This window comes from Podarcis filfolensis (assembly GCF_964270895.1).
Source record: "Podarcis filfolensis genome assembly, chromosome: 13".
In the NCBI taxonomy this organism is placed as follows: domain Eukaryota; kingdom Metazoa; phylum Chordata; class Lepidosauria; order Squamata; family Lacertidae; genus Podarcis; species Podarcis filfolensis.
Window position 1 is genome coordinate 12,223,992 of NC_139615.1, and position 21,055 is coordinate 12,245,046.

General features: G+C 46.0%; 2 protein-coding genes across 8 annotated transcripts; one reads left to right on the forward strand and one right to left on the reverse strand.

Annotated features, from left to right (window-relative positions):
- Positions 1-4,526: 4,526 nt before the first annotated feature.
- Positions 4,527-6,384, reverse strand: NOP10 (NOP10 ribonucleoprotein). Its single transcript, XM_083581549.1, has 2 exons — positions 6,219-6,384; positions 4,527-4,926 (listed from the first exon to the last, which is right to left on the reverse strand). Exons 1-2 carry the CDS (start codon positions 6,270-6,272, stop codon positions 4,786-4,788), a joined length of 195 nt encoding a protein of 64 aa, XP_083437675.1. The 5' UTR covers positions 6,273-6,384; the 3' UTR covers positions 4,527-4,785.
- On the forward strand, positions 4,825-20,115 carry NUTM1 (NUT midline carcinoma family member 1). 7 transcript variants are annotated; one of them, XM_083581363.1, is made up of 8 exons: positions 4,825-4,959; positions 7,365-7,493; positions 9,452-9,646; positions 12,058-12,186; positions 12,290-12,429; positions 14,457-14,746; positions 16,602-16,718; positions 17,529-20,115. In XM_083581363.1, the coding sequence occupies exons 3-8, from the start codon at positions 9,576-9,578 to the stop codon at positions 19,848-19,850; spliced, it is 3,069 nt and encodes a 1,022-aa protein (XP_083437489.1). In that variant the 5' UTR covers positions 4,825-4,959; positions 7,365-7,493; positions 9,452-9,575; the 3' UTR covers positions 19,851-20,115. The 7 variants fall into 7 exon arrangements, with proteins under 7 accessions (XP_083437489.1, XP_083437491.1, XP_083437490.1 ...); XM_083581365.1 differs by lacking the exon at positions 4,825-4,959 and adding an exon at positions 6,524-6,788; XM_083581364.1 differs by lacking the exons at positions 4,825-4,959; positions 7,365-7,493 and adding an exon at positions 8,438-8,752.
- The last annotated feature ends 940 nt before the right edge of the window (positions 20,116-21,055 follow it).

The following is a 21,055-nucleotide window of genomic DNA, read 5'->3' on the forward strand; positions in this document are numbered from 1 at the left end:
TGGTTTGGTTTTTGCTTAGTACAGCTACCCACGCTGGAAAATGTAAAATATGAGCGCCAGTACCCATAAAACTGATTATCTGCATTGTCCTATTGCCTTGTCAGAAGTTCAACCATATCCAGTTGTTGACCCGTATAGGATTTCCTTGCGATATTGAAAGTATAAGTGGGAAGAGGGAGGGCAGTATTTCATAGGAGGGATATGAGAAGCTGGCAGGGGAGAAAATTAAGCATGGCCACCAACCTGGATGGCTTTAAAAGTGGTTTAGCCATCAAGGTTAGCTAGCAGTTAGGAATATGTTCTGCTTTCATTACCAGAGGCAGTTTCCCTCTGAATGCCATTTGATAGGAAGAAGGGTGTGGCGTGCTTATATGTGCTCCACCAACACACACATGGGGACCAGGAACCCCTCCATGAAATGGTATTAGATATCAAAGTAAAAAGTTCTTCTGAACACAGAATGACCACAACTTGTATAAAAAATGTATCTGGAACAGAGCAGGGCTTTTATGTCAGTGATGCAGCTCAAGCCCTGAAACCTCTTAAATAACAAACTGACTTTGAGTTATTTATTATGCTTATTTATACTACCTTTTCTCCAAGGAGCACAAAGCAGCACAGTTCTCCCCTCCATTTTATCCCCACAACTACTCTGTGAGCTGGGTTAAGCTGACAGTGGTCCAAACTTACTTTGTGGGCATTAAGACTGGCTGGGGATTTGAGCCTGGGTCCTGCCCAGTGGAGTCCTATGCTCCCCGAACTACTACACCACATTGGCTCGGAGTATAACCCTAACTGGGTGTTAGGGGAAACATGGAAAGGGTTTCTGCATTTTGTACATGGTCACATGAGCCTAAGGAATATTCCTGACTACGATGGTTCCCACCCTGCAGCAAAGTCAGTCATGTGCAATCTGCTTCTTGCACATCCCAAGCTCACGCTATGCATGCTTGAGGTCACAAAATTATTTCCATTTACACACCCTTGCCAGCAAAATGGCTGAATCAGCCTGAACAGCACAAGAGAACTGCGAGGCTGGGGGCTGATCTGGAAATTGTTAACTCGTTATGCACAGCCTCCATTCAGCCCTTCTGCTTTTTGAGAACAAACAACAGAAGGCTTTCCATTTACAGCTTTTTGATTGGTTTCCCCTACTTCTGCTGCGGTTTCAGTGGCAGGATGTGAGCGAGCAAGAGGCATTTAAAAGAGCTGCTCTTGGGCTCTGACCAGCTGTAAACATCTCGGCTTTGAGACGGGAAATGGAGTGAGGTAACACAATGGCAGAGCATAAAATTCATAATGAGGGAGAAATCTTAATATTCCCCCTCTGAATTCCTGCTTATGTGTTTGCTAACTAGGAGCAGAAAATGCATCTCAGCAGGAACATGTGGCTAACTGTCTCACCAAAGCACAGGGCCTAAGCCTAGGGGTGGTTGTCTTCTTGAGGCTTCGTAGCAAATGGTGTTCCCAATGTTAAAATGCATAATAAGACAAGTGAAATTATTTTGGCACCTGACACAGAAATTCCGATAAGTACCCTTTCCCTTCCTGCAAAAATGCAGTAATAAACAATTTTCTGCCCTTTCATGATACCCCAAATTGGCAGCTGCCAGGACTTGCCCTACCAAAGCACCTTTGGTGTTCAACTATTGGCAGCTTCTATAGGTCACTGAATGATGTCACATTACAAATGAAGGTACATTGGGATTGAGAAAAAGGCACTACTCCATTTTCTTAGGACAAAACCCTGACCAAAAGAGCTAGCATGGCTGAAAGGACGGTGATGAGAAAGGGACACTCTGTATCGACAATAAGATGGTGCCAGTTTAATATTTAACAGGAGGTAATTCCAAGGAGTAGGTTCCTCCACTAAAGGCCCTATTCCTACATCATATTGAATGAACCCCTGGATGCTATCTGCAGGAAGCTGTCTCCTGCAGAGTGCAGCGATCAGTTGGGTATATAAGGTATAATATTGTAAAAAGAAATAAGGTACCTTTTTTCATATGTGGTGGTCCTGTAAGATTGCAAAAGCCTTATGGGAAATGATCCATAATGAATGGGGGGGGGGATGTTGAAAATAATCTGTTAAAAAACTAGCAGCTTTTCTTCTCAGTATACTTGGAGATGCCAAAAGACCAGGAAAAATCTATTTATGTATGCAACCACGGCTGCCCAATGATATATGCCCAAAATTGGAAAGAGGAACTGGCCCCCCCAAAAGATGATTGGCAATTAAAATGGATGGAATACACAAAGATAGTGAAATTTACCGGAAGAGTAAGAGATCTAGATGATACTTTTTGTAACAGAATGGGGGGGGGGGATTTATTGAATATATGAAAACAAATTGTAAACAATTAAAAACATTAGCAGGATTAATATAAATACGAGTAGTAAGAAATTTAAAGGAATTATAAAGGATAAATTTGTAAAAAGAATATTTAGATATGCAGTAAGAAAATGACAGAAAAATAAAAATCTGCAGGAGAGGAAGGGAAGTTGCAGAAAATTTTATTTGTGTAGATTTATATTCATTGCTGAATGCTGTAAATCAGAAAATAAAATTGGGGGGGGGGGGGTTTGAAGCAATCAATGAGAGTAAAAAATGATTAAGAGTATTATATTAGACACCCTGGTCTGAAGCTGTTTGGGCTTTGGGTAACAGCACCATGAATTTAGCCTGGTTGCTAATAAGCAGCCAATTCTTGTTTAATTTACATCATTAGACTTCAACTGGTGAATAAACACCCACTACTGTATCATTGCCAGACTGAAGGTTGGTTAAAGCAGCAGCCATAGAAATAGGTGGTAAAAAAATAAGAAATGGGTCCCAAAATGCATGATTGGATTAAAGGTGAGATGGGTCTGGAAAAGTTGAAACCTGCTGTCTTAGGAACTAACCCAGTCATCACAATCACTATAGGCAAGCAGTTCTGAGACTTCCTGATTAAAATGATGCCATCTGAGACATCCTTGACCAGATGCTCTGACCCTAACAATTCCCTTTCTGCAATTCCCTTTCCTAAGACTTTTCTGTTCAGCAAGAATTCCTATCCTCAGATTAGGAGGTGTCTAATGGTACACAGGGAGCTAGGAGACTGGATCTCCTTGCTGGATTCCCCACTGTGACTGATAAATGAAACACAATAGCTTACAGCCAGCCTGTAACCCAATGTTGCCTAGCAGCTATGTAAGTGACCTGCCAGGTGATTCATAACCTATTTGCAATCCCAGGCAGACAGCAAACTGGGCCTAGGCCCTTGACAAGACATAGGTTGTGGAGCGATATTAGGCCCAGTTATGTTGCCAGCCATGCAAACCACTCAGTAAAGAGGCTAGTATTGTCAATCTGTAGGAATTGATGTTGTCTTTCTTTGTCAGGCAAATAAGCTTGTATTTGATCTTTCAAATTTGAGCCATCGCTCTTCTCCACAGAAAACCAATGCTAATCAGTATTGGTTACATACTGCCTCCCAGAGGGAAGTGGAGAGCTACAACTTGCTTAAAAGCATGACCAAAAGAAAACTAAGGAACAGAAGGCGTGAGAGAACACACACACAAAAACCCAGCCATCTTGTTCTGGGGCTGCGTGCTTCATTTCTTCTGTCTTCATCTGTTGGGGCAAAAAAGTCTGTCATGCACACATCTAGTACATCCATCACCAACCTAACACCCTGAGGGTATTTTGGACTGCAACTCCCATCAGCCTCAGGTAGCACATTGGAGCTGTAGGCCAAAAACATCTGGAAGGTGCCAGGTTGGCAAATATTGCCCTAATACAGGCATGTCCAAAGTTTGTTTTGGGGGCCTAATCTGATTTAATCCGGCCCCTGAGGCAGTATATGTCCTGGGGAAAAATCCTTTAAAAAAGCCCAGTAACTCCAATCCTAGAAAGCTCGAAAACTGTGGGGTAGTAAAATTGTAAAAAAACAACAACTTCAATCCTAAAAAAAGAGCTCAACAACTTTGGTCGGCCCACACATGTTCAGTTCATCAAATCTGGCCCTCTTTGAAAAAAGTTTGGGCACCCCTGCTCTAATATCGCATACTGAACATCTGTGATGGATTTGAATTGTTTGTGAGGCAGTATCAGTTTGCTCCTTCTCCAAGCAAACTCAGCTAGCGAGTGCTGCCAGGACTGTAATCAAAGCAATGTTAATGAGAAACAAGACAGAGCTATTGGCATGGTTCAGAGAACCCAGATGTTTGCAGAAGCACATTTTGTTTTAAACAAAAAGGAGATTGGAAAAGTGGAAGAGGGAACAGAAAGAGGAGTGGAATGCCTTCCTAGGAGAGACCTTGAACATGAGCACTCCTCTTGGGACACTTAGAGCACTAGTTTTCCCACTTTTGAGATATACAATTGCTTCTTCACTTTTCAGATTAGAAGCCCCCTCTGCTTTGTGATCCACTACACAAAATGACCCCTCCCCATATCAGATGCTTTGCTAGAACGAAATCATTCCAGGTTTCCTACTCAGACAACACCACCAGCATTCTTATGTTAAAGGAAGAAAATGAAATATTTCATTTGCTTTATTTCCAGAATCAAGGGGGCAAGCAAGTGCAACTGAAGGAATTCAAGCTCATTTGAAGATTGCAGGAGTTTCCTCGCACATCATTAGTGGCTCTCTAGAAGTCCTAGTGATAAAGTGGAATGAAGAAATGCAGATCTGGTGCTTTTGTTTTCTGTGCCGACATCTTCGGGGCTGCTTTGGAGCTGGAAGCTTGTCTCATCTCCATGGGCTGCAGAGGTCCCTACCAGAACGGCTGGCAAGCAGTTTACACAACGAGCCGAGGCTGCTGGGTCATCAAGACTCCAAAGCGTTTCTTGATGGTGATCCTGTGTCGGGAATATTTGTCATCTGGAGAAAAGCGGGCAGGATGGGCTGAACACGTTGGCTGGCCAGTGGGATCCACCTTCTGCAAAGCAGGGAAGAGAAGGCACAGCAATTTGTGAGCATACAAAATATTGGTTTTAAATATTTATATATATATGTATATATATGTATGTATGTATGTATATATATATATATATATATATATATATATATATATATATGTATATGTATATATATATGTATGTGTATATATATATATATATATATATATATATATATATGTGTGTGTGTGTATGTGTGTGTGTACAGTGGTACCTCGGGTTACATGCGCTTCAGGTTACACACTCCGCTAACCCAGAAATAATGCTTCAGGTTAAGAACTTTGCTTCAGGATAAGAACAGAAATCGGGCTCCAGCGGTGCGGCAGCAGCAGGAGGCCCCATTAGCTAAAGTGGTGCTTCAGGTTAAGAACAGTTTCAGGTTAAGTACAGACCTCCGGAATGAATTAAGTACTTAACTCGAGGTACCACTGTATATGTATGTGTGTAAACACTGTCAGCTGACATTAAGAACAACAAAAATATCCCACCAATCTTGGCTTAAATGTGTATGTTAATATTGGCAGTCTATATGTGAGCAACTACAATCCCAGAAAAACCAAACCAGCCCTAAAAGCTACACATTCCATCTTAAAATCACTTTTATTTTCTTCATGTCCAACCTTTCTTCCAAGGTACTGAAAAGGACATACAGGCTTCTCCTCTTCCCAATCTGAGCCTTGCAACACTCCTAGAGTGCCTTTCATGAAATCAAAACAAGGCATTCCCTACCCACGTGCTTATATTCTAAGAAACAAACAAGTTAATAAAAATACAATTTTTCATGATCGCGATAACTCCCCCATGTCTCTTAAGATTTCAACAGACCACTTAGACCTGTACTGTACAATCTTTTTCCTCCTACACTCCTCCCCAATCCATTCACAAGACCAAAAACAAGTATTTAATTAACTTAAAGGGGGGGGGGGCGGAATACACAAACGAAAGCCATGCAATTACCACAATGTTAAATTATGATCTGGGTATCAAAGTAGCATGCGGATTTTGCACAGATAATTCCACATTTAAACTAATGACGATCTTTAAAGAAACAATAGGGAAAGAAGATTAATTGCAGCCAGATATGGGTGGCTAGGGCAACCCAGCCATATAGGTGGGGTATAAATAATCAAATTATTAGTGTATTAGTATTAGATGGAGCATAACAAGAATTGATATGCATAGCATCTGGATTTGGGGGGCATCAGGAAGAAGAAAGGGACTAAGAATTTGGAGGGGGCGGAGAGACAAAACGCCATTAAAGTAAAATCCTTACCTTGAGAGTGTAGACCCTGTTTCCTTGCTCATCGAGGTAGTACTGCAGAAACATTGCTGCGGGTTATGAAAGCGTTAGCACTATACCTGCAGACGGATTAAAAGAGCTTCCTCCTCCCGATATACACGCGCGTCCATACAACCCACGTGCGCATTAGCCCCACCCACTTCCTCTCCAGCAGGATGCCTTAATCTGCCAATGAAGGAGCTCGTAAAGAAACCGGGCATTCTGGGAGTTGTAGTCTTTCGGCTTCAGAATTCCCGATTCTCATACAGTACAGTACTCCGCTCCAGGAGTCATTGTTGGTTAAATGCATTGTGGGAATTGTAGTCTATCTGCTCTAGCCACACACACTAGACTCAAATCTAGAATTATACTGTACAGTTGGAAGGGACTCCCGGTGTCATCTAGTCCAACCCCCAGCAATGCAGGAATCTCAGTGGAAGCATCCATGGCAGATGGCCATCTAACCTCTGTTTAAAAACCTCCAAGGAAAGAGAGCCCACATCCTCCCGAGGGAGACCGCTGCACTGTGAAACAGCTCATACTGTCATAAAGTTTTCTCCTAAGGTTGAGTTTGGGGTTCCTTCCTTGTCATTTGAATCCATTGGTTCCAGTCCTACCCTCCAGAGCAGGAGAAAACAAGCTTGCTCCATCTTCCAAGTGCCAGCCCTTTAGATATTTGAAGATAGCTATCCTTTCTCCACTCAGTCTCCTCTTTTCCAGGCTAAACATACCCAGAGTTCCCTATTGAAAGTTTGCATCTTTCTCTACTAAAAGCACCTCTACAAATAATGTGTTGACCTGTACCTCTGCAGAAGGGGGTGGGCAGGTGGGTACACGTGCTTGGGGGGTAGGGGTGGGGCAGGTACCCAGAGGGCCCTGCCAAAGGCCTGCCGGACTTAACACTGTCATGCCAAAAGAGCTCGGTGCCTCCCAGCTGACTGGGGACTCCTGCCCAGGGCCTCAGACAAGCTCTGCATGGACTTCTTCAGGCTCAGGGCCACATTACCTTGTGGGCAGCCTTCCAGGGGCCATATGCCATCAGTGGTCAGGGCACGAGTCAAAAGTGTGCAGAATAATAAATGTAAGGCTTGCATATTTAAAGTAGAATTATTTTTGTACCCTGATCTATCCTCCCTCCAGGTATCGTCAGAGTTCAAGGACACATACCTGCCAGGTGAAATCACAAAGAGGGTGTTAAGCGAGGACAGGTGTGGCCTACTGAGACAAGGAGCGCCTTGGGAGCATTCATCCTGATCGGTTTGCAAGGAGGTTAGATCACGTTGCTTCAAGCAACTGCTGTTCCCAACCTTTCCACTGCATTTCTCTGTCATGACAAACAAGCACCTCGAAGGGCCCAAAGGCAAGCTGAGTAGCCTGATTCTAAGTGGTCAAGAAGCAGGCACAGGATTCCAGCAGGAGAGGGCAAAGGAGGAGTTTCTGAAGTGCTGGGATCTCAGGGCCGTGGGTTCGATCCCCATGTTGGGTAAAAGATTCCTGCTTTGCAGGGGGTTGGACTAGATGACCCTCGTGGTCACTTTCAATTCTACATTTCTTTGATTCAAACCAGATGTTAAGCATGCAGTACAAGCAGGAGCCCATGGATGGCCAAACAAAGTTTTACATGCAGAGGAGAGGACAAGAGATAGGCCTAGTTGTGGGGATGGCTGTATGTCAATGGTGTTCTAATAAATCTCAGAGCCAAGCCATATAGAATAGTTAAACCAAAGAATTAAGAGGGGAGATAAAACAGGAGGCGATAATTTAAGAAGGCCTATCAAGTTCTCATTTGGGGATTTCGAGCATGGTGGCATCTGTTTGCTGGTGATACCTGCCTGAGCTTCTCTTTTACATCTTAGTCAGGTGTGGCTGTGCCAGGTGTGGCCGTGCAATTCTTGCATCATTGCCTGGATGCAGTCAGGGTAAATAACCTGAAACTGAATCCTAGCAAAATGGAAGTCCTATGGGCAGGTAGTTCACATGTCTGGGAATGGGAAAGGTCTTCCAGAACTGGATAAGGTTGCACTCTTTCAAAAGGAGAAGGTGTATTCTGGGAGTACTCTTTCATCCATCTTTATTGCTGGAGGCACAAGAGGTCACAGTGTCTAGGAGGGCCTCCAGACCTAGATAAGGATAGCCTAGACAAGGATAGCCTTGTCATTGTGACTCATGTGTTGGTAATGTCAAGGCTGGACTGTGGTAACATGCTCTGTGTAAGGCTGCCCTGAAGGCTAATTCAGAAGTGCAGGATGCAGCAGCTAGGTTGAAGAACAGGGCATCCTATAACACCGACTTCACTCCAGTCTTAAAGCCTCACTGGCCAAAAATAATATGCTGCTGGGCAGGTTTAAGGTTTTAGCATCGAATTAATAAAATCCTCCCAAATGTTGGACCAGGCTGTTTGTCCATATTAGCCTACCCAATCACGAAGCTCATTAGGGGAGGGCCTCCTGGTTGTGCCGTAAACTGCAGAGATTTTTACTGGGGCAACCAGGAAGACAGCCTTTTCAGTTGTGACACCCACTCTATGGGTCAATTCAAAGGGTTTGCTCTGGAAAGAACTTGGTTGGATACAATTCCTGGTTTGCAGAAAAAAAGCAGAAAACACACACACACACACACACACACACACACACACACACACACTGCCCAGGTGAAACTTCTGTCAAATAATCACACCCGAGAGAGAATTCTTCTGGTCTCTTCCAACTCCCCAGTTCTATGATTCTCAGATTCTCAGTACCTTCCCAAAACTTTTATTTCCCAAAGTTCCACAGGGGAAGCCATGGCAGTTAAACAGTTTCAAACTGGTCAAGATTTGTTGCTTGTTGCCCTCAAGTGGCATAACCCTGTGCTTGCATCTGCTGCCCGATGTCAGAGCAGACACAAAACAAGTCAACAGGCACCTCACAAACAACTACTGTATTGCTGTTTTAATTTGGGCTGGATTTGGGCAGGTAGCACCTCTTGCATCATTTCTGGGGATGTGGGTTGGGAGAGGTGTGTATCTTTGGTGTGGACCGATGCTGGTCAGATTCCCCCTGTCACTTTTTCATTTTCAAATGTCTATAGACAGAGGTAGGATGAGCGATTGGTAATCAAGAAAAATCATGCCCAATCTTTACAACAACAACAACATTTTTATTTATAATAATAGTGTGGGTTGGAGACATCATCAAGAGAAGTGTTTTGCAGCATGGAGATTGTCACCTGTTTTGTTATCTCTGCAGATCCTGCTGTTGTTAAAGACCCAGGAGCGGGAGCCAATAGAAAGGTTGACAGCCCACGTTGGAGGTAATGCTAAGATTGAGTGGAACACCTGCTCCTTGTGGAATCCATTAACAGCCCTTGCACATGCGGATACTCAGAAAACAGTATGAAGATGAAATCAGACGTAGCATGCAGAATAGAGATCAGGCCTGCAGGTTAGAACTTTAACTTCCTCCCCCTTATTGGAACCCCCAAGGTGTCTAGGTTCTGGAATTGTTATCCTTCAACCTTCGCACCTAGAGTTGAGTCAACAATGATGGATCTTCTTGGAAACCAAATGGCATCATTGTGAACTTCCCAGAAGGACCTGTATCCGATACGTTTCCGTCAACGATCTCACAACAGGACTTCACGGAGCAAACAGAGACAGGGCCCCAGTTCTTTTGAACAGCTCTCTTTGCTCCATATTCCTTCTCCATAGGGCCATGGCCTCTCAGGCCCACACCCCGGGCCCTGCCCCACCTTCCTGCCCACCCAGCGCCCCCTCGCTGCTCTTGCCCGCCTTCCCTGGGACGGCTCTGCTTGTGACTTCAGCCGATGCCCCAGGGAGCAAGCTGATCATCAAGTTAAAAAGAGAAGGCCCCATGATGGGGGGCGCCGAGGAAATACCCCGGACCCAGACTTTCTTTCTGACAGGGATGCCACTGGGCTGGGCCACCCAGCGTCGGGATGGGCCAGCAGGCCCCGGCATCCGCACAGTGTTGCTGGCGAAAGCTGGCGAGGAGCCAGGTGGTAGGAAACAGAGAGTGCCGGAGGCCATGCCATCTGCCCGAGCGCCCCCTCCCAGTGATGCCTCCTTTGCCTGTACCTCCAAGGGGGTTTATGAGAATTATCGGCGCTGGCAACGCTACAAGGCCTTGGCTAGGCGCCATTTCCCTGCCACACCTGATGCCGAAGCTCTCGCCTGTTTTTTCATGTGAGGGTCTTGGTGGCAAGGATCATTTGGTTTGGGAGACAAGGGTGACCTAGAGTGGGGATCGTAAGCAGATAACAAACTGTGAGGATTGCCAGGGGGGTTGGTCAGCCTTGGGTTACTATTGATTGAGACAGCAAAAGCATTGGTACTGAGATGTGGGATCCCACTGTTTTCTAAAGGCACTGAATCCAATTGACACACAGAATGGTTGAAGTTAGATGGAAGGCCTTGAGTCATGACCAAAATGAGTTTGGTGGCAGAACTCTGCACACAAAATAAGGATTTAGGAGTTCTGAATATTTCTCTTTATGAACCCTTAAGCCCTGGTTGAAATCTGAACTCTAATCCTAAATTTTCCAACACAGGACCTCATGGCAATTCCCATTTTATACCCTGGGGAAATTGTTGAAGTGTGGTATCAACTCACACAGCCATCATCCTAAGGGCTAGTTTTTCCTGTTTATCAGCAGAATCAAGAAGGAACCCCCCACCTGACCACACTACACTTGAATATGCATGCACATTCCCCTGTGAAAAATACATTTCAATTAGAGTAGACATGCAATCCAGGACCTGCAACCTGAAGTGGTACAATTAAAACCAGGGGGTGGGGTGAGCTAGCTTTAGCACTTAATTCTGCTCATTTCATAAGCTGAAAAGTATTGACGAATTGCAATCAGAGGTTGCTACAACTGCTCAAAGTTCCTTCACGGCAGAAAGGGTGCTTTCCAAAGTATTCAAACCCATGTACCAGTGTAACAACAACAACACTCCTTGGCACCTATTTGAAGGTCTCCTCCTCTTCTCCTTTTAACCACTAGGCTATACTGCCTATACTGTCAAGTAAGGTTAAGGACCTAAATTTGGGTTAGAGAAGGCTCCATAAATGTCATGATGGTCAAAGTTGTGGGTGGTTGTGGTGGTGAACGGCTATGAACTACACCCAAATGTGAAAGCACATTTAAAGCACTAGGGAACTGTAGTTTGTTAAGGGTGTGGGGAATTGTAGTACTGTGAGGGTTAAGCTACAGTTACCAGGATTCTTTGGAGAAAGCCATTGCTTGTTGGGAAGCAAAAGATATGGTAAATAAAAAGAAGAATTCCCTGGATGCCTAGATCCAGGTTTGGAGAAATTTAAAACCACAAAAGTGTGGAAATATAGGTTGCTTTAAAATATCCCCTTCTAAGTTGCTTCCAACATCTCCCTGTATCATAGAAAGAGACCATGTGTATGGTAAGTTTAAAACAGTTTACTTATTCAAAGGTCAGATTCATGTGCTTTCCCACACAGCAGTAAGAAAACACAGGCTGTCAAACTTAGTTTCCAAAGTGGTGAATGATTCTAATTTATTTGCATAGAAGCACAAAGATGGCTTGCTTGAGCCATGCGATCTGAACTAGATAACCCTTCCCCAAGGTGAGGGGGCGTGACCTATCTAAGCTTGACAGCACATCTTACTTTATGGTTTTAACCCCTTCAAAATTAAACTTAAGCATGCTGGTTATATGAGGACGGTTATGCCACAGCCATGTGTGTTAAATGTGCTTTAGATTTTTGGTGTGGGTGTGACCATAGAGGCATAGAGGTTGCTGTTCACATTTTAGAAGCTTTGCTCTCACTGATGTGACATCATTGTCCTGCCCCTGCAGCCCCGTCCTCCGCTCACTGGCACGCCTGCGTCCCGACATGACCCTGGAGGATGGGGTTCCCCGTGCAGTGCAAGAATGGGAGCACAGCAGCAACTTTGAGCGCATGATCTTCTATGAAATGGCAGAAAAGTAAGAGTTCCCCACCCACATATGGGCTTACGGGTGGCTAGCGGGTGAAGAAGGTGCCTTTATTTTGACTTCGCCCTCCCTCCTCTGCCCTTCCCTTTCTCAGGTTCATGGAGTTCGAAGCAGAAGAGGAACAACAGATCCAGAAGATGAAGCTCTTGGCCAGTTGCTCTCAGTTCCAGGCCCCAGCTCCCAAACCCAACAAGCCACCTCCGTCCCCTGCCCCTGAGTCTGGGCAGCAGCAAGGTAGTGTCTTCCTCCCACAATCCTCTGCACTTTGAACAAAACCATTACCCATCTAGACCAACAGGGGTGGCTCCTAGGAACTAGTAGGGCAGAAAGCAGAGAATTCAATGGTAGGTGGAGGCAGAATCAAAGACGGCAGAGCCAACCAATTCTAGTGTCTTCCTCCCCACTTCCTCCTCCCTGCTGAATTCTACAAGGGGCAACTCTGGGGCTAAGGAGAAGGAAGATGGCAGCTGGAGCCACCCGCTAGATTGATTGTAAGTCAGAAGGCAGGCAGGTGAGGGCTGGCTGAAGGCAGACAGAGGTTGGTGGGGCAGTGCCCTGTTTTGACCTAATGGATCAGCATCCAAGGCCAATAGGAAGAGGACCTGATGGGGAACTAGTATGCAAATGGCTAATGAGCTCCTTTTCTTTCCTCCCAATAATAATAATAAATTTAATTATTTATAGCCCGCCCATCTGGCTCAGTTTCCCCAGCCACTCTATATTGCTTCCCTGTCTGGCAAGTTTTCACCCCAGGTATCCAGTACGCCTTTGATCATAAAACCCCACATGGAATTGACTTCCTGGTTCATTTTACACACCCTCTCCATGTGCTAATTCTTCCCTATCCCTAGGAGACTGTGTGTTGCCTATTTTAAAATCGCAACTCTTGAGCCATATTCTGTTACAAGAAAACCTGACTTTATACAGATTTCAATACGTTTTATTTGCATATATATATATGCCGATTTAAATACATTTAACTCTGTTTGCTGTGCAATTGATTCCGGTTCCCCTAGTTATGGGATGGAGCTATGCAGCAGCCCTGAGCCCACTTAAATTCTTGCTTATGCTCCTCTCCCCATGAGCCTTGCCTTCTGAGACACCGTCTGGCATTGCCAACATATTTTTGAGCACTTCCTCTTAGCAACAAGATACTGAGAGCAGGGGTCATCAACCATTTTAGGCCTGTAAGGATATGCTGGGGGTACAATCTCCTCTCCCCATTCCAGGCCTAGGCAGAGATCAGCTGCTGCAGGCCCTCTTGGCAGAGTGCTAGCTGTTCTCCCAGTTGCCAACCCAAAGGCAAAAAAGGGTGGGTGGGGAAAGCAGGGCCTGATGGCAGCCCATCTCCTCCCAAAAGTGGACTAAACTTGGACCCATCAGGAAATGGCTACACTCCTTTTGAACTACTGTGATTGATCAGCAATGAGTTGCACACGCCATTCATAGAATCATAGAATCATAGAGTTGGAAGAGACCACAAGGGCCATCGAGTCCAACCCCCTGCCAAGCAGGAAACACCATCAGAGCACTCCTGACATATGGTTGTCAAGCCTCTGCTTAAAGACCTCCAAAGAAGGAGACTCCACCACACTCCTTGGCAGCAAATTCCACTGTCGAACAGCTCTTACTGTCAGGAAGTTCTTCCTAATGTTTAGGTGGAATCTTCTTTCTTGTAGTTTGGAACCATTGCTCCGTGTCCGCTTCTCTGGAGCAGCAGAAAACAACCTTTCTCCCTCCTCTATGTGACATCCTTTTATATATTTGAACATGGCTATCATATCACCCCTTAACCTTCTCTTCTCCAGGCTAAACATGCCCAGCTCCCTTAGCCGTTCCTCATAAGGCATCGTTTCCAGGCCTTTGACCATTTTGGTTGCCCTCCTCTGGACACGTTCCAGTTTGTCAGTGTCCTTCTTGAACTGTGGTGCCCAGAACTGGACACAGCACTCCAGGTGAGGTCTGACCAGAGCAGAATACAGTGGCACTATTACTTCCCTTGATCTAGATGCTATACTCCTATTGATGCAGCCCAGAATTGCATTGGCTTTTTTAGCTGCCGCGTCACACTGTTGGCTCATGTCAAGTTTGTGGTCAACCAAGACTCCTAGATCCTTTTCACATGTACTGCTCTCAAGCCAGGTGTCACCCATCTTGTATTTGTGCCTGTGCATCTTGTATTTGTATTTGTGCATTCGAGTTCACCTAGCCCAGTGTCCTCATGTAGGATTGACTCCATGATCTCCCTGCTTCCCCCAAAGTCTACATCCCCAAGAAGTCAGCTTCCAAGAGCCGCCAGCCTCGGCGTCGCCAGCGGCGTCCGCCCAGCACTTCCACCCCAGGAGCGCCCAGGGAGATCCCAGCCGAGGCGGTGCACCAGTATGCTGAGATCATGGAAGGCCTGGACACGAGTTGGGAGGAGGAAGAGGACGAGAAGAAAGAACAAGGGGTGTGCAGCAACCCCCAAGAGCAGGAAGAGGGGGCCTTCCCAGATCCTGCCCTGCTGCAGTATATCGATCAGTTATGTGATGATGAAGAATTTGTTTGTAAGGTAAACAGTAGTGGCGTTTGCTTCGTGGGAATGGAGCAAATGTAAATCTTGCAGCCCTTCTCTCAGTCCCTCTCCAGGTTGTTGGTTTTTTTGCATGTATACTTTGCAACAAGTCACTAATGCAATAATAGTGCATTAATGGCAGATTGATACAGGACCACCCACACATCATCTGATTTATTAGTTGTTCTGCAATCTTTCCCCAGTGTTACTGCATTATTGCTGTCTAGAGGGGCACCACTTGCACTGTAGCGGAACGAAAGAAGGACAACAAACAAACCGGAATATTTGTAGAATGAAAAAGTTACAGGATTTCAGGAGGGCCATGCACTGATAAAGGAGTATGTCCACCCAGAAACCTTTGTAGGTACAAACAACATTGATAGTGGAATCATAAGTGCCTTGATACCATCATGGGCACACATTATCATGAATGCACCATAAGAAAGGATGTCTGGAGGGGGCCATAATATCATCATCAGGGTAAACCGCCTTGAGTATTGTAAGATAGAAAGATGGTATACAAATTAAAAAATGATGATGATGATCCTGCTAGATGTTAAAAAAGTGGCAGCCAAACACACAACAAACACATGGTTAGCATCTAGCACCAACTTTGACTTTTGTGTCTTACAGCTATAACAGCACAAGCCCAGCTATAATGCACCACTGAGTGTTGCTAAGCAATTATCCAATGCAGCTTTGTATTTTACTCCTCCCTTTATTACTAATCTCTATCATAAACAGATATTTGTAGTCCTTCTCTAGCCTGCTGCCCTCTAGAGATTCTTGGACTGCAGCTCCTATCATCTCCAACCATTGGCCATGCTGTCGGAGGCTGATGAACGTTAGAGTCCTACACATCTGGAGGGCACCAGGTTGGGGAAGGCTAGTCTAAATCCACACCCGTGCCTTGGACCACAGCATCCCATATGCTGAGTTTGTCTTCCTTATCCATTCATCAAGCCACTTCCTTTCCCTGCTTCATGTCTCCACCACCTGAACCTGACCTTAGCTCCACTAACCCTTCCCCTCTTAGAATTCAGTGGCCTCTACCCACCATTTTGGTCTTACCAATCCATGGCAGGTTGGAATCTCCTCTGCTGACAAAGCCTCACTTCCCCAAAGCCTGCATCTTACCCCTCTCTCTGCTGAGTGATGGCAAGAGCCCATGGGGTCCCGGGCACACATACAGGGTCTGTGTCCCTTTGGAGAATAGAAGACACAGTGGATGCTGTTGTGCCTAAAGAAATATGATTTATTCACCTCTTTACACCTCCAGTCTGTGTGGAGGGAGCCCAGATCTTACTGCATAGACATTTCCATAGGCAGCAGTGCAGGGAACCTTCAGGAAACCTCTCTCCAAGATCTATCTCAGCCCCTTTCTCCCCTTCTTCTTCCCATAAAACCCTTTGCTCTCCCCCCAGAGTTATCCTGGCAGCCTCCCCAATCCCTCTGTTCACACCTGGGGGGAAGAAGTTAATGGTCCTTTAGCCATATCTCATCTCACAAGGTTGGCTTGCATAAGCCAGCCCAGGAATTCCCTGTCTGGCACAGCCCTGCAGTTTATGTTTTAATCCATTTCCCAATGAATCAAAATCCTAGCGTTATTCATTCCTAGGTTTTAGGGGGATCTCTCCCTTAACCCAGATCTTTAACAGTATTTTTAAACAAACGAGTTATTACATTATCTCTCGGGTAAGGATTGGGCATGTAGACTTTTGCTCCTTTTCAGCTGGGCTCAATACTACAAGCCATGACGCTTCCCCTTCCTCTCTCTGACAGAACAAAAAAATTTTTTTGTTTTGACTATGGCAGACCAACACGGCTACCTTTCTGTAACTCTCTCTGACAGGTTGAAGCTGTCATTCATCCACAGTTTATGGCTGACTTGCTGTCTCCAGAGAAAAGCCAGGATCCTCTAGATCTGATGGAGGAATTGGCAGAGGAGCTAAACTTAACACCAAATCAGGTAACACATGGAATTCGAATGGGGTGGGAATCGGGACACAGTGGCCAGTTCAGACCATGGCAGCCGTGGTTATGTCAGCTTTGCCACTGTGTCTTCTAGCCACAGCAGCCTGTGGTTTGGAAGTCTTGTGCAGAGAGGTATGTGAAACATGGAAAAGACAAAGAGGCCTCATTTTCTGTTTCCATTTGAAAGCCGCTGTTTGGTCATAACGGCCATGGTGCAAATTGGAGGACTATCTCCTCCCCTTCACCACTGTCAAGACTGTCCCAACCATTTTGTGTTGGTTACTACCCATACAACTGGAAACTGACCATAACACTGAATGGGGACATAGCATATTTCCCATCATGCATGGAATCCTATTTTTGCCACATCAGTGCCCATAAAGTGACATTGGCAGACCAGAACTCATTCCCTCCAAAATAGGCACATCCTATCTCATGATGATGATGATGATGGTACTGTGCTCATCTGACTGGCCCAGCCACTTTGGGTGGCTTTCAACGTATTTAAAACATAATTAAACATTAAAAAACTTCCCTATAAAGGGAATATGTCTTCTAATGGCCTTCAATGAAAATAGGGACATCGTAAGGAAAAGTGGGACATTCTGGGGTCAAATCAGAAACCAGGATGGCTTCTGTAAATCTGGGACTGTCCCTGGAAAATAGGGACACTTGGAGGGTCTGAACCTGCACATGGCTGTGGAGGCACAGAATTATCCCACTACGGGGCTGGGCTGAGAGGCAGTACTGGCAAGACTTTCCCCATAGCTACTCTGAATTGTTCCTTTTTCCTTTCTGTCTACAGCTGACAGAGAAGAGACTCCTGGCGCTGTCGGAAGAAGAAAGGGAGCCCTCTGTCTACCCTACATCCCATTCTGACTCCACCCCCTCGCAGTCTGAGGAAGAGGACGAGGTCAGTGGTAATGGAAAAGGAGAAGATGCATCGTGCCATGCCCTGAAGAGGCCTTTGACTAGCAAAGTCATTAGAAGCAACCAGCCAGAATTGCCTGTGCCAGCCACCAGTTCCCCACTGGCACATCATTCGCAGCAACAAGGCTTTCCGCCAAAAGCAGAGAGTTCTTCTCACAAATGTGGCATCCAGGACTCTCAGGAAGCAAACCTGCTACTCTCCCTGAAGAGCACAGATGAAGAGGAAACCCAGAACTCACAGGGACGAGGCCAGGTTCAAAGTCATGGAAGCTCTTCTCATAGCCAGTGGGCCACACTGGAAGCTACTCCTGGTCTAACAGGAAATGCCAGCATTACTGGAAACTTAACATCTGAAGGGGTCAACAAAGCCAAGCAAGGTATTGCAAGGCCCCATGCCTTGGAACATTCAAAACAAGATGGCGGCCAAGAAGGAAAGGTCAAGCAGCATGCTACAGGGCAAGGCAGCCTTGCTGTCAAAGGACAGTTCCATAATGGGATGGAGCTGGTTTGGAATAATCTAGAACCACCCCACAATAAATGTGGAAAACAAGATGGTATCCAACGAGGGGAGGTCAAATGTCTAAAGAAGGCTCATGCTGTCTGGAAAATACAGGAAGATGATCCAAAAGGGACCGACCATGATCGTCAAGGCCTAAACAAAATGTTATTAGGAGATCGCATAGCAGCAGAAAGGACTCTTAGGATGACTTTGAATGGGCATGGGGGACAAAATGTTGACTCTGCAGAAAAGGCCAGAGATCAACTCCTAGTTCAAAGTAATAGGGGGCGGAAGGAAATCTCCAGTAGAAGAGAACTTGACTGTCAAGGTAATGAGATGACATCTCACCCAGACAACCAGATAAAACAGGAACTCCTGCAGGTTGAATGTGAAAAGCTAAATGGCTGTCAAGGAGAAGTAGCCAAAGATCAACTCCAGTCCCAAGGCATTTATAGAGGGGCAAAACCTACGCCTAATGTAACTGTAACTCAGTTTGGAGGCATCGAGCCATGTGGGAAAAGCTCAGCAGCGCAAGACAGTCTAGCATTGAGCCCTTCTGGACATGGGAATCATCTCAATGGCCAAGAAACACAAGTCAAATCTCAGAAGAAGCCAGAGGCTAACTGGAAGCAAATGACAACGGCATCAGTCAAAAGTGTACAGTTGCCTGCAGATAATATATCATTAGACAAACAACCAATTTCCACCAGACAAGATGGCCAACAGTCCATTGACTCACCCGTGTTGGAAACAGATGAAGGAACTAAAAAGTCACATGTTGAACTCAGCCAGGGAAACAGACAGAAGTTGACTTTATCCAATTCTAGTCGGATAGGGTTGCTTGAAGAGCAGCCCACAGGCACAGATTCTGAGCATGTGCCATATTTCGCCCTCTCGGTACTGGAGCCTCAATCTCCAGGTATCCAGAAGTGCCCTGAGATATTCCAGAAGTCTCAGTGGCCACTCACAGATCAGTGCAAAGTCACACCTTGGGTGGAAAACCTTCCAGATGACAAGCAGAACCCAGAGCACACGCCAAACCCTTCAAGCTACGTTGCCACAGTGGAAGCTGATGGAGGCAGCTGCAGTCCAGCTGGAGCTCACTCTCCTGTGGCTGCCAGTTCTGGAAAAGGGGGAGCAGCGTTTCCACTACAAGGTGGAGGAAGCAGTGGAGGCAGCCATGGAAATGATGAGCCCAGTCAGAGAGCTGAGTCTAGCGATCTGCTCCCTTCTAAAGCCCACAGGGGGCTCATCAGTTCAGAGAGTAACGCACAGAACCCGAGTAAGGGGGAAGGGGGAGATTTGCTTGAGAGAGTCGCCGTGGCAAAAGGCCTGCTTCCAGAACTCCCCGGAGGAAGCGTGGAAGACATCCTTAAATATGGCGCTAAAGAAGACGATGAAGAGGAGGATGAGGAGCTATCTAGCTTCTCCTCCTTGCTTGCCTCCAAGCTCAGCCTCTCCCCTCACAGTGCCCTTGTGCCTCTCGCAAGGGAACAAGGGGATACCCTGTCCTCCTCACCCACGGATGCTGGGAAGCAAGGTGCTAAGACAAGGCATTCCACGAGGGCGCAGGTGCCCCAGAATTCCACCACCCCACCAAACAGGAGTCCGGAAGCCAACACAACCACCCAGCACAGTCACAAGAGAAAGAACAATGGCTCAGGTACACGGAGGAGCAAGCGCCTTCGCAACCAGTAGCAGAGCTCCTTTCTTTCAATGGAGGCTGACTAGCAAACCCTGGGAAAGTCTCTTAAAGTCCCCATTTTGGCAGCTGCCACCTGTGCTGAGATTTCAGAGCCCTGCCATTACTCAAAATATTACGGGTAACAGGGAAAAAGACTGCGCCGAAATACCTTGACCAAGTCACGATCTGCCTAGATATGCTTCCCGTGGGACTTGACAGAGACCCCCTCCCTGCATTTGTTCAAATTTCTTAGCAAATTAAAAGAGATATTGAATCCAACTTGCTTGGCTGCAAGCCTGGCTCTGAAAGCTCCACCTTAAGAGACTACCAGCCTGCCTAATATCGAACTCATGTTATCCTGTGCCGATCTGTTTTGGAATTGAAAAGGAAGGCAGTGCTTGTTTCTGCATACCTGTGGAAACATATACATTTGGTTTAAAAATAAAAATAAATAGGGGGGTGTAATAAAACAGAAGAGCAACCCCAGCCTGAGACAGGCCTGCACTCAGTGGTTTCCAAGCCTATAAAATTTTGAGATGGTCACTTTGGTTTAAAAACAACAGGGATAGATAGGGATTTGCCTTCTTCAGCTGATAGCATCCTGGAGGTGAGCATTAAGGTTGAGAAGGGAGGAGACATGAGCTTTTAAAAATCCCCCTATTTGAACTACACAGGCAGGCTTCAGGAAGCAAAGGGAAGAAAACATGATACATCTGCCCTTTCTTGCTGTCCTGAACCTCCTGGCTATATGACAGGTTCAGGGCTGGCAGCCAGTCCCAAATCTAACCCCATTCCCCGTCTCTGAATAATGCTACAATGCTCCAGTTTCAGGCTGGACAGCCCTGGATAGAATCACTCTTGTTCAGAGGCTGGCAACACAGTGCAACCTTTTGCTCTCATCTTACAGCCGAGTTGAATGCAACCTTGGCACGTAACATTCATATCTGGGGCTGGTAGGGCAGAAGGCAAGGAGACCCACAGGAGGTGGAACCAAACCCATTGACAGGACAGAGCAGACTAATTCTAGTCTTGTCCCCATCTTCCCTATTGATTTCTACAGAGGCAATGCTGAGATTACAGCCGTAGCAGGCAACGGGGTGGGATGCCACTGCTCACTGCTGCTTACTGGGAAGTAAAGGAGGGCAGAAGGTTGGGGAGGTTGGTGCAGTGCAAACGTGCCAGAGGAACCAGAGATTGGTTCTGCCAGCGTGTCTGCGCA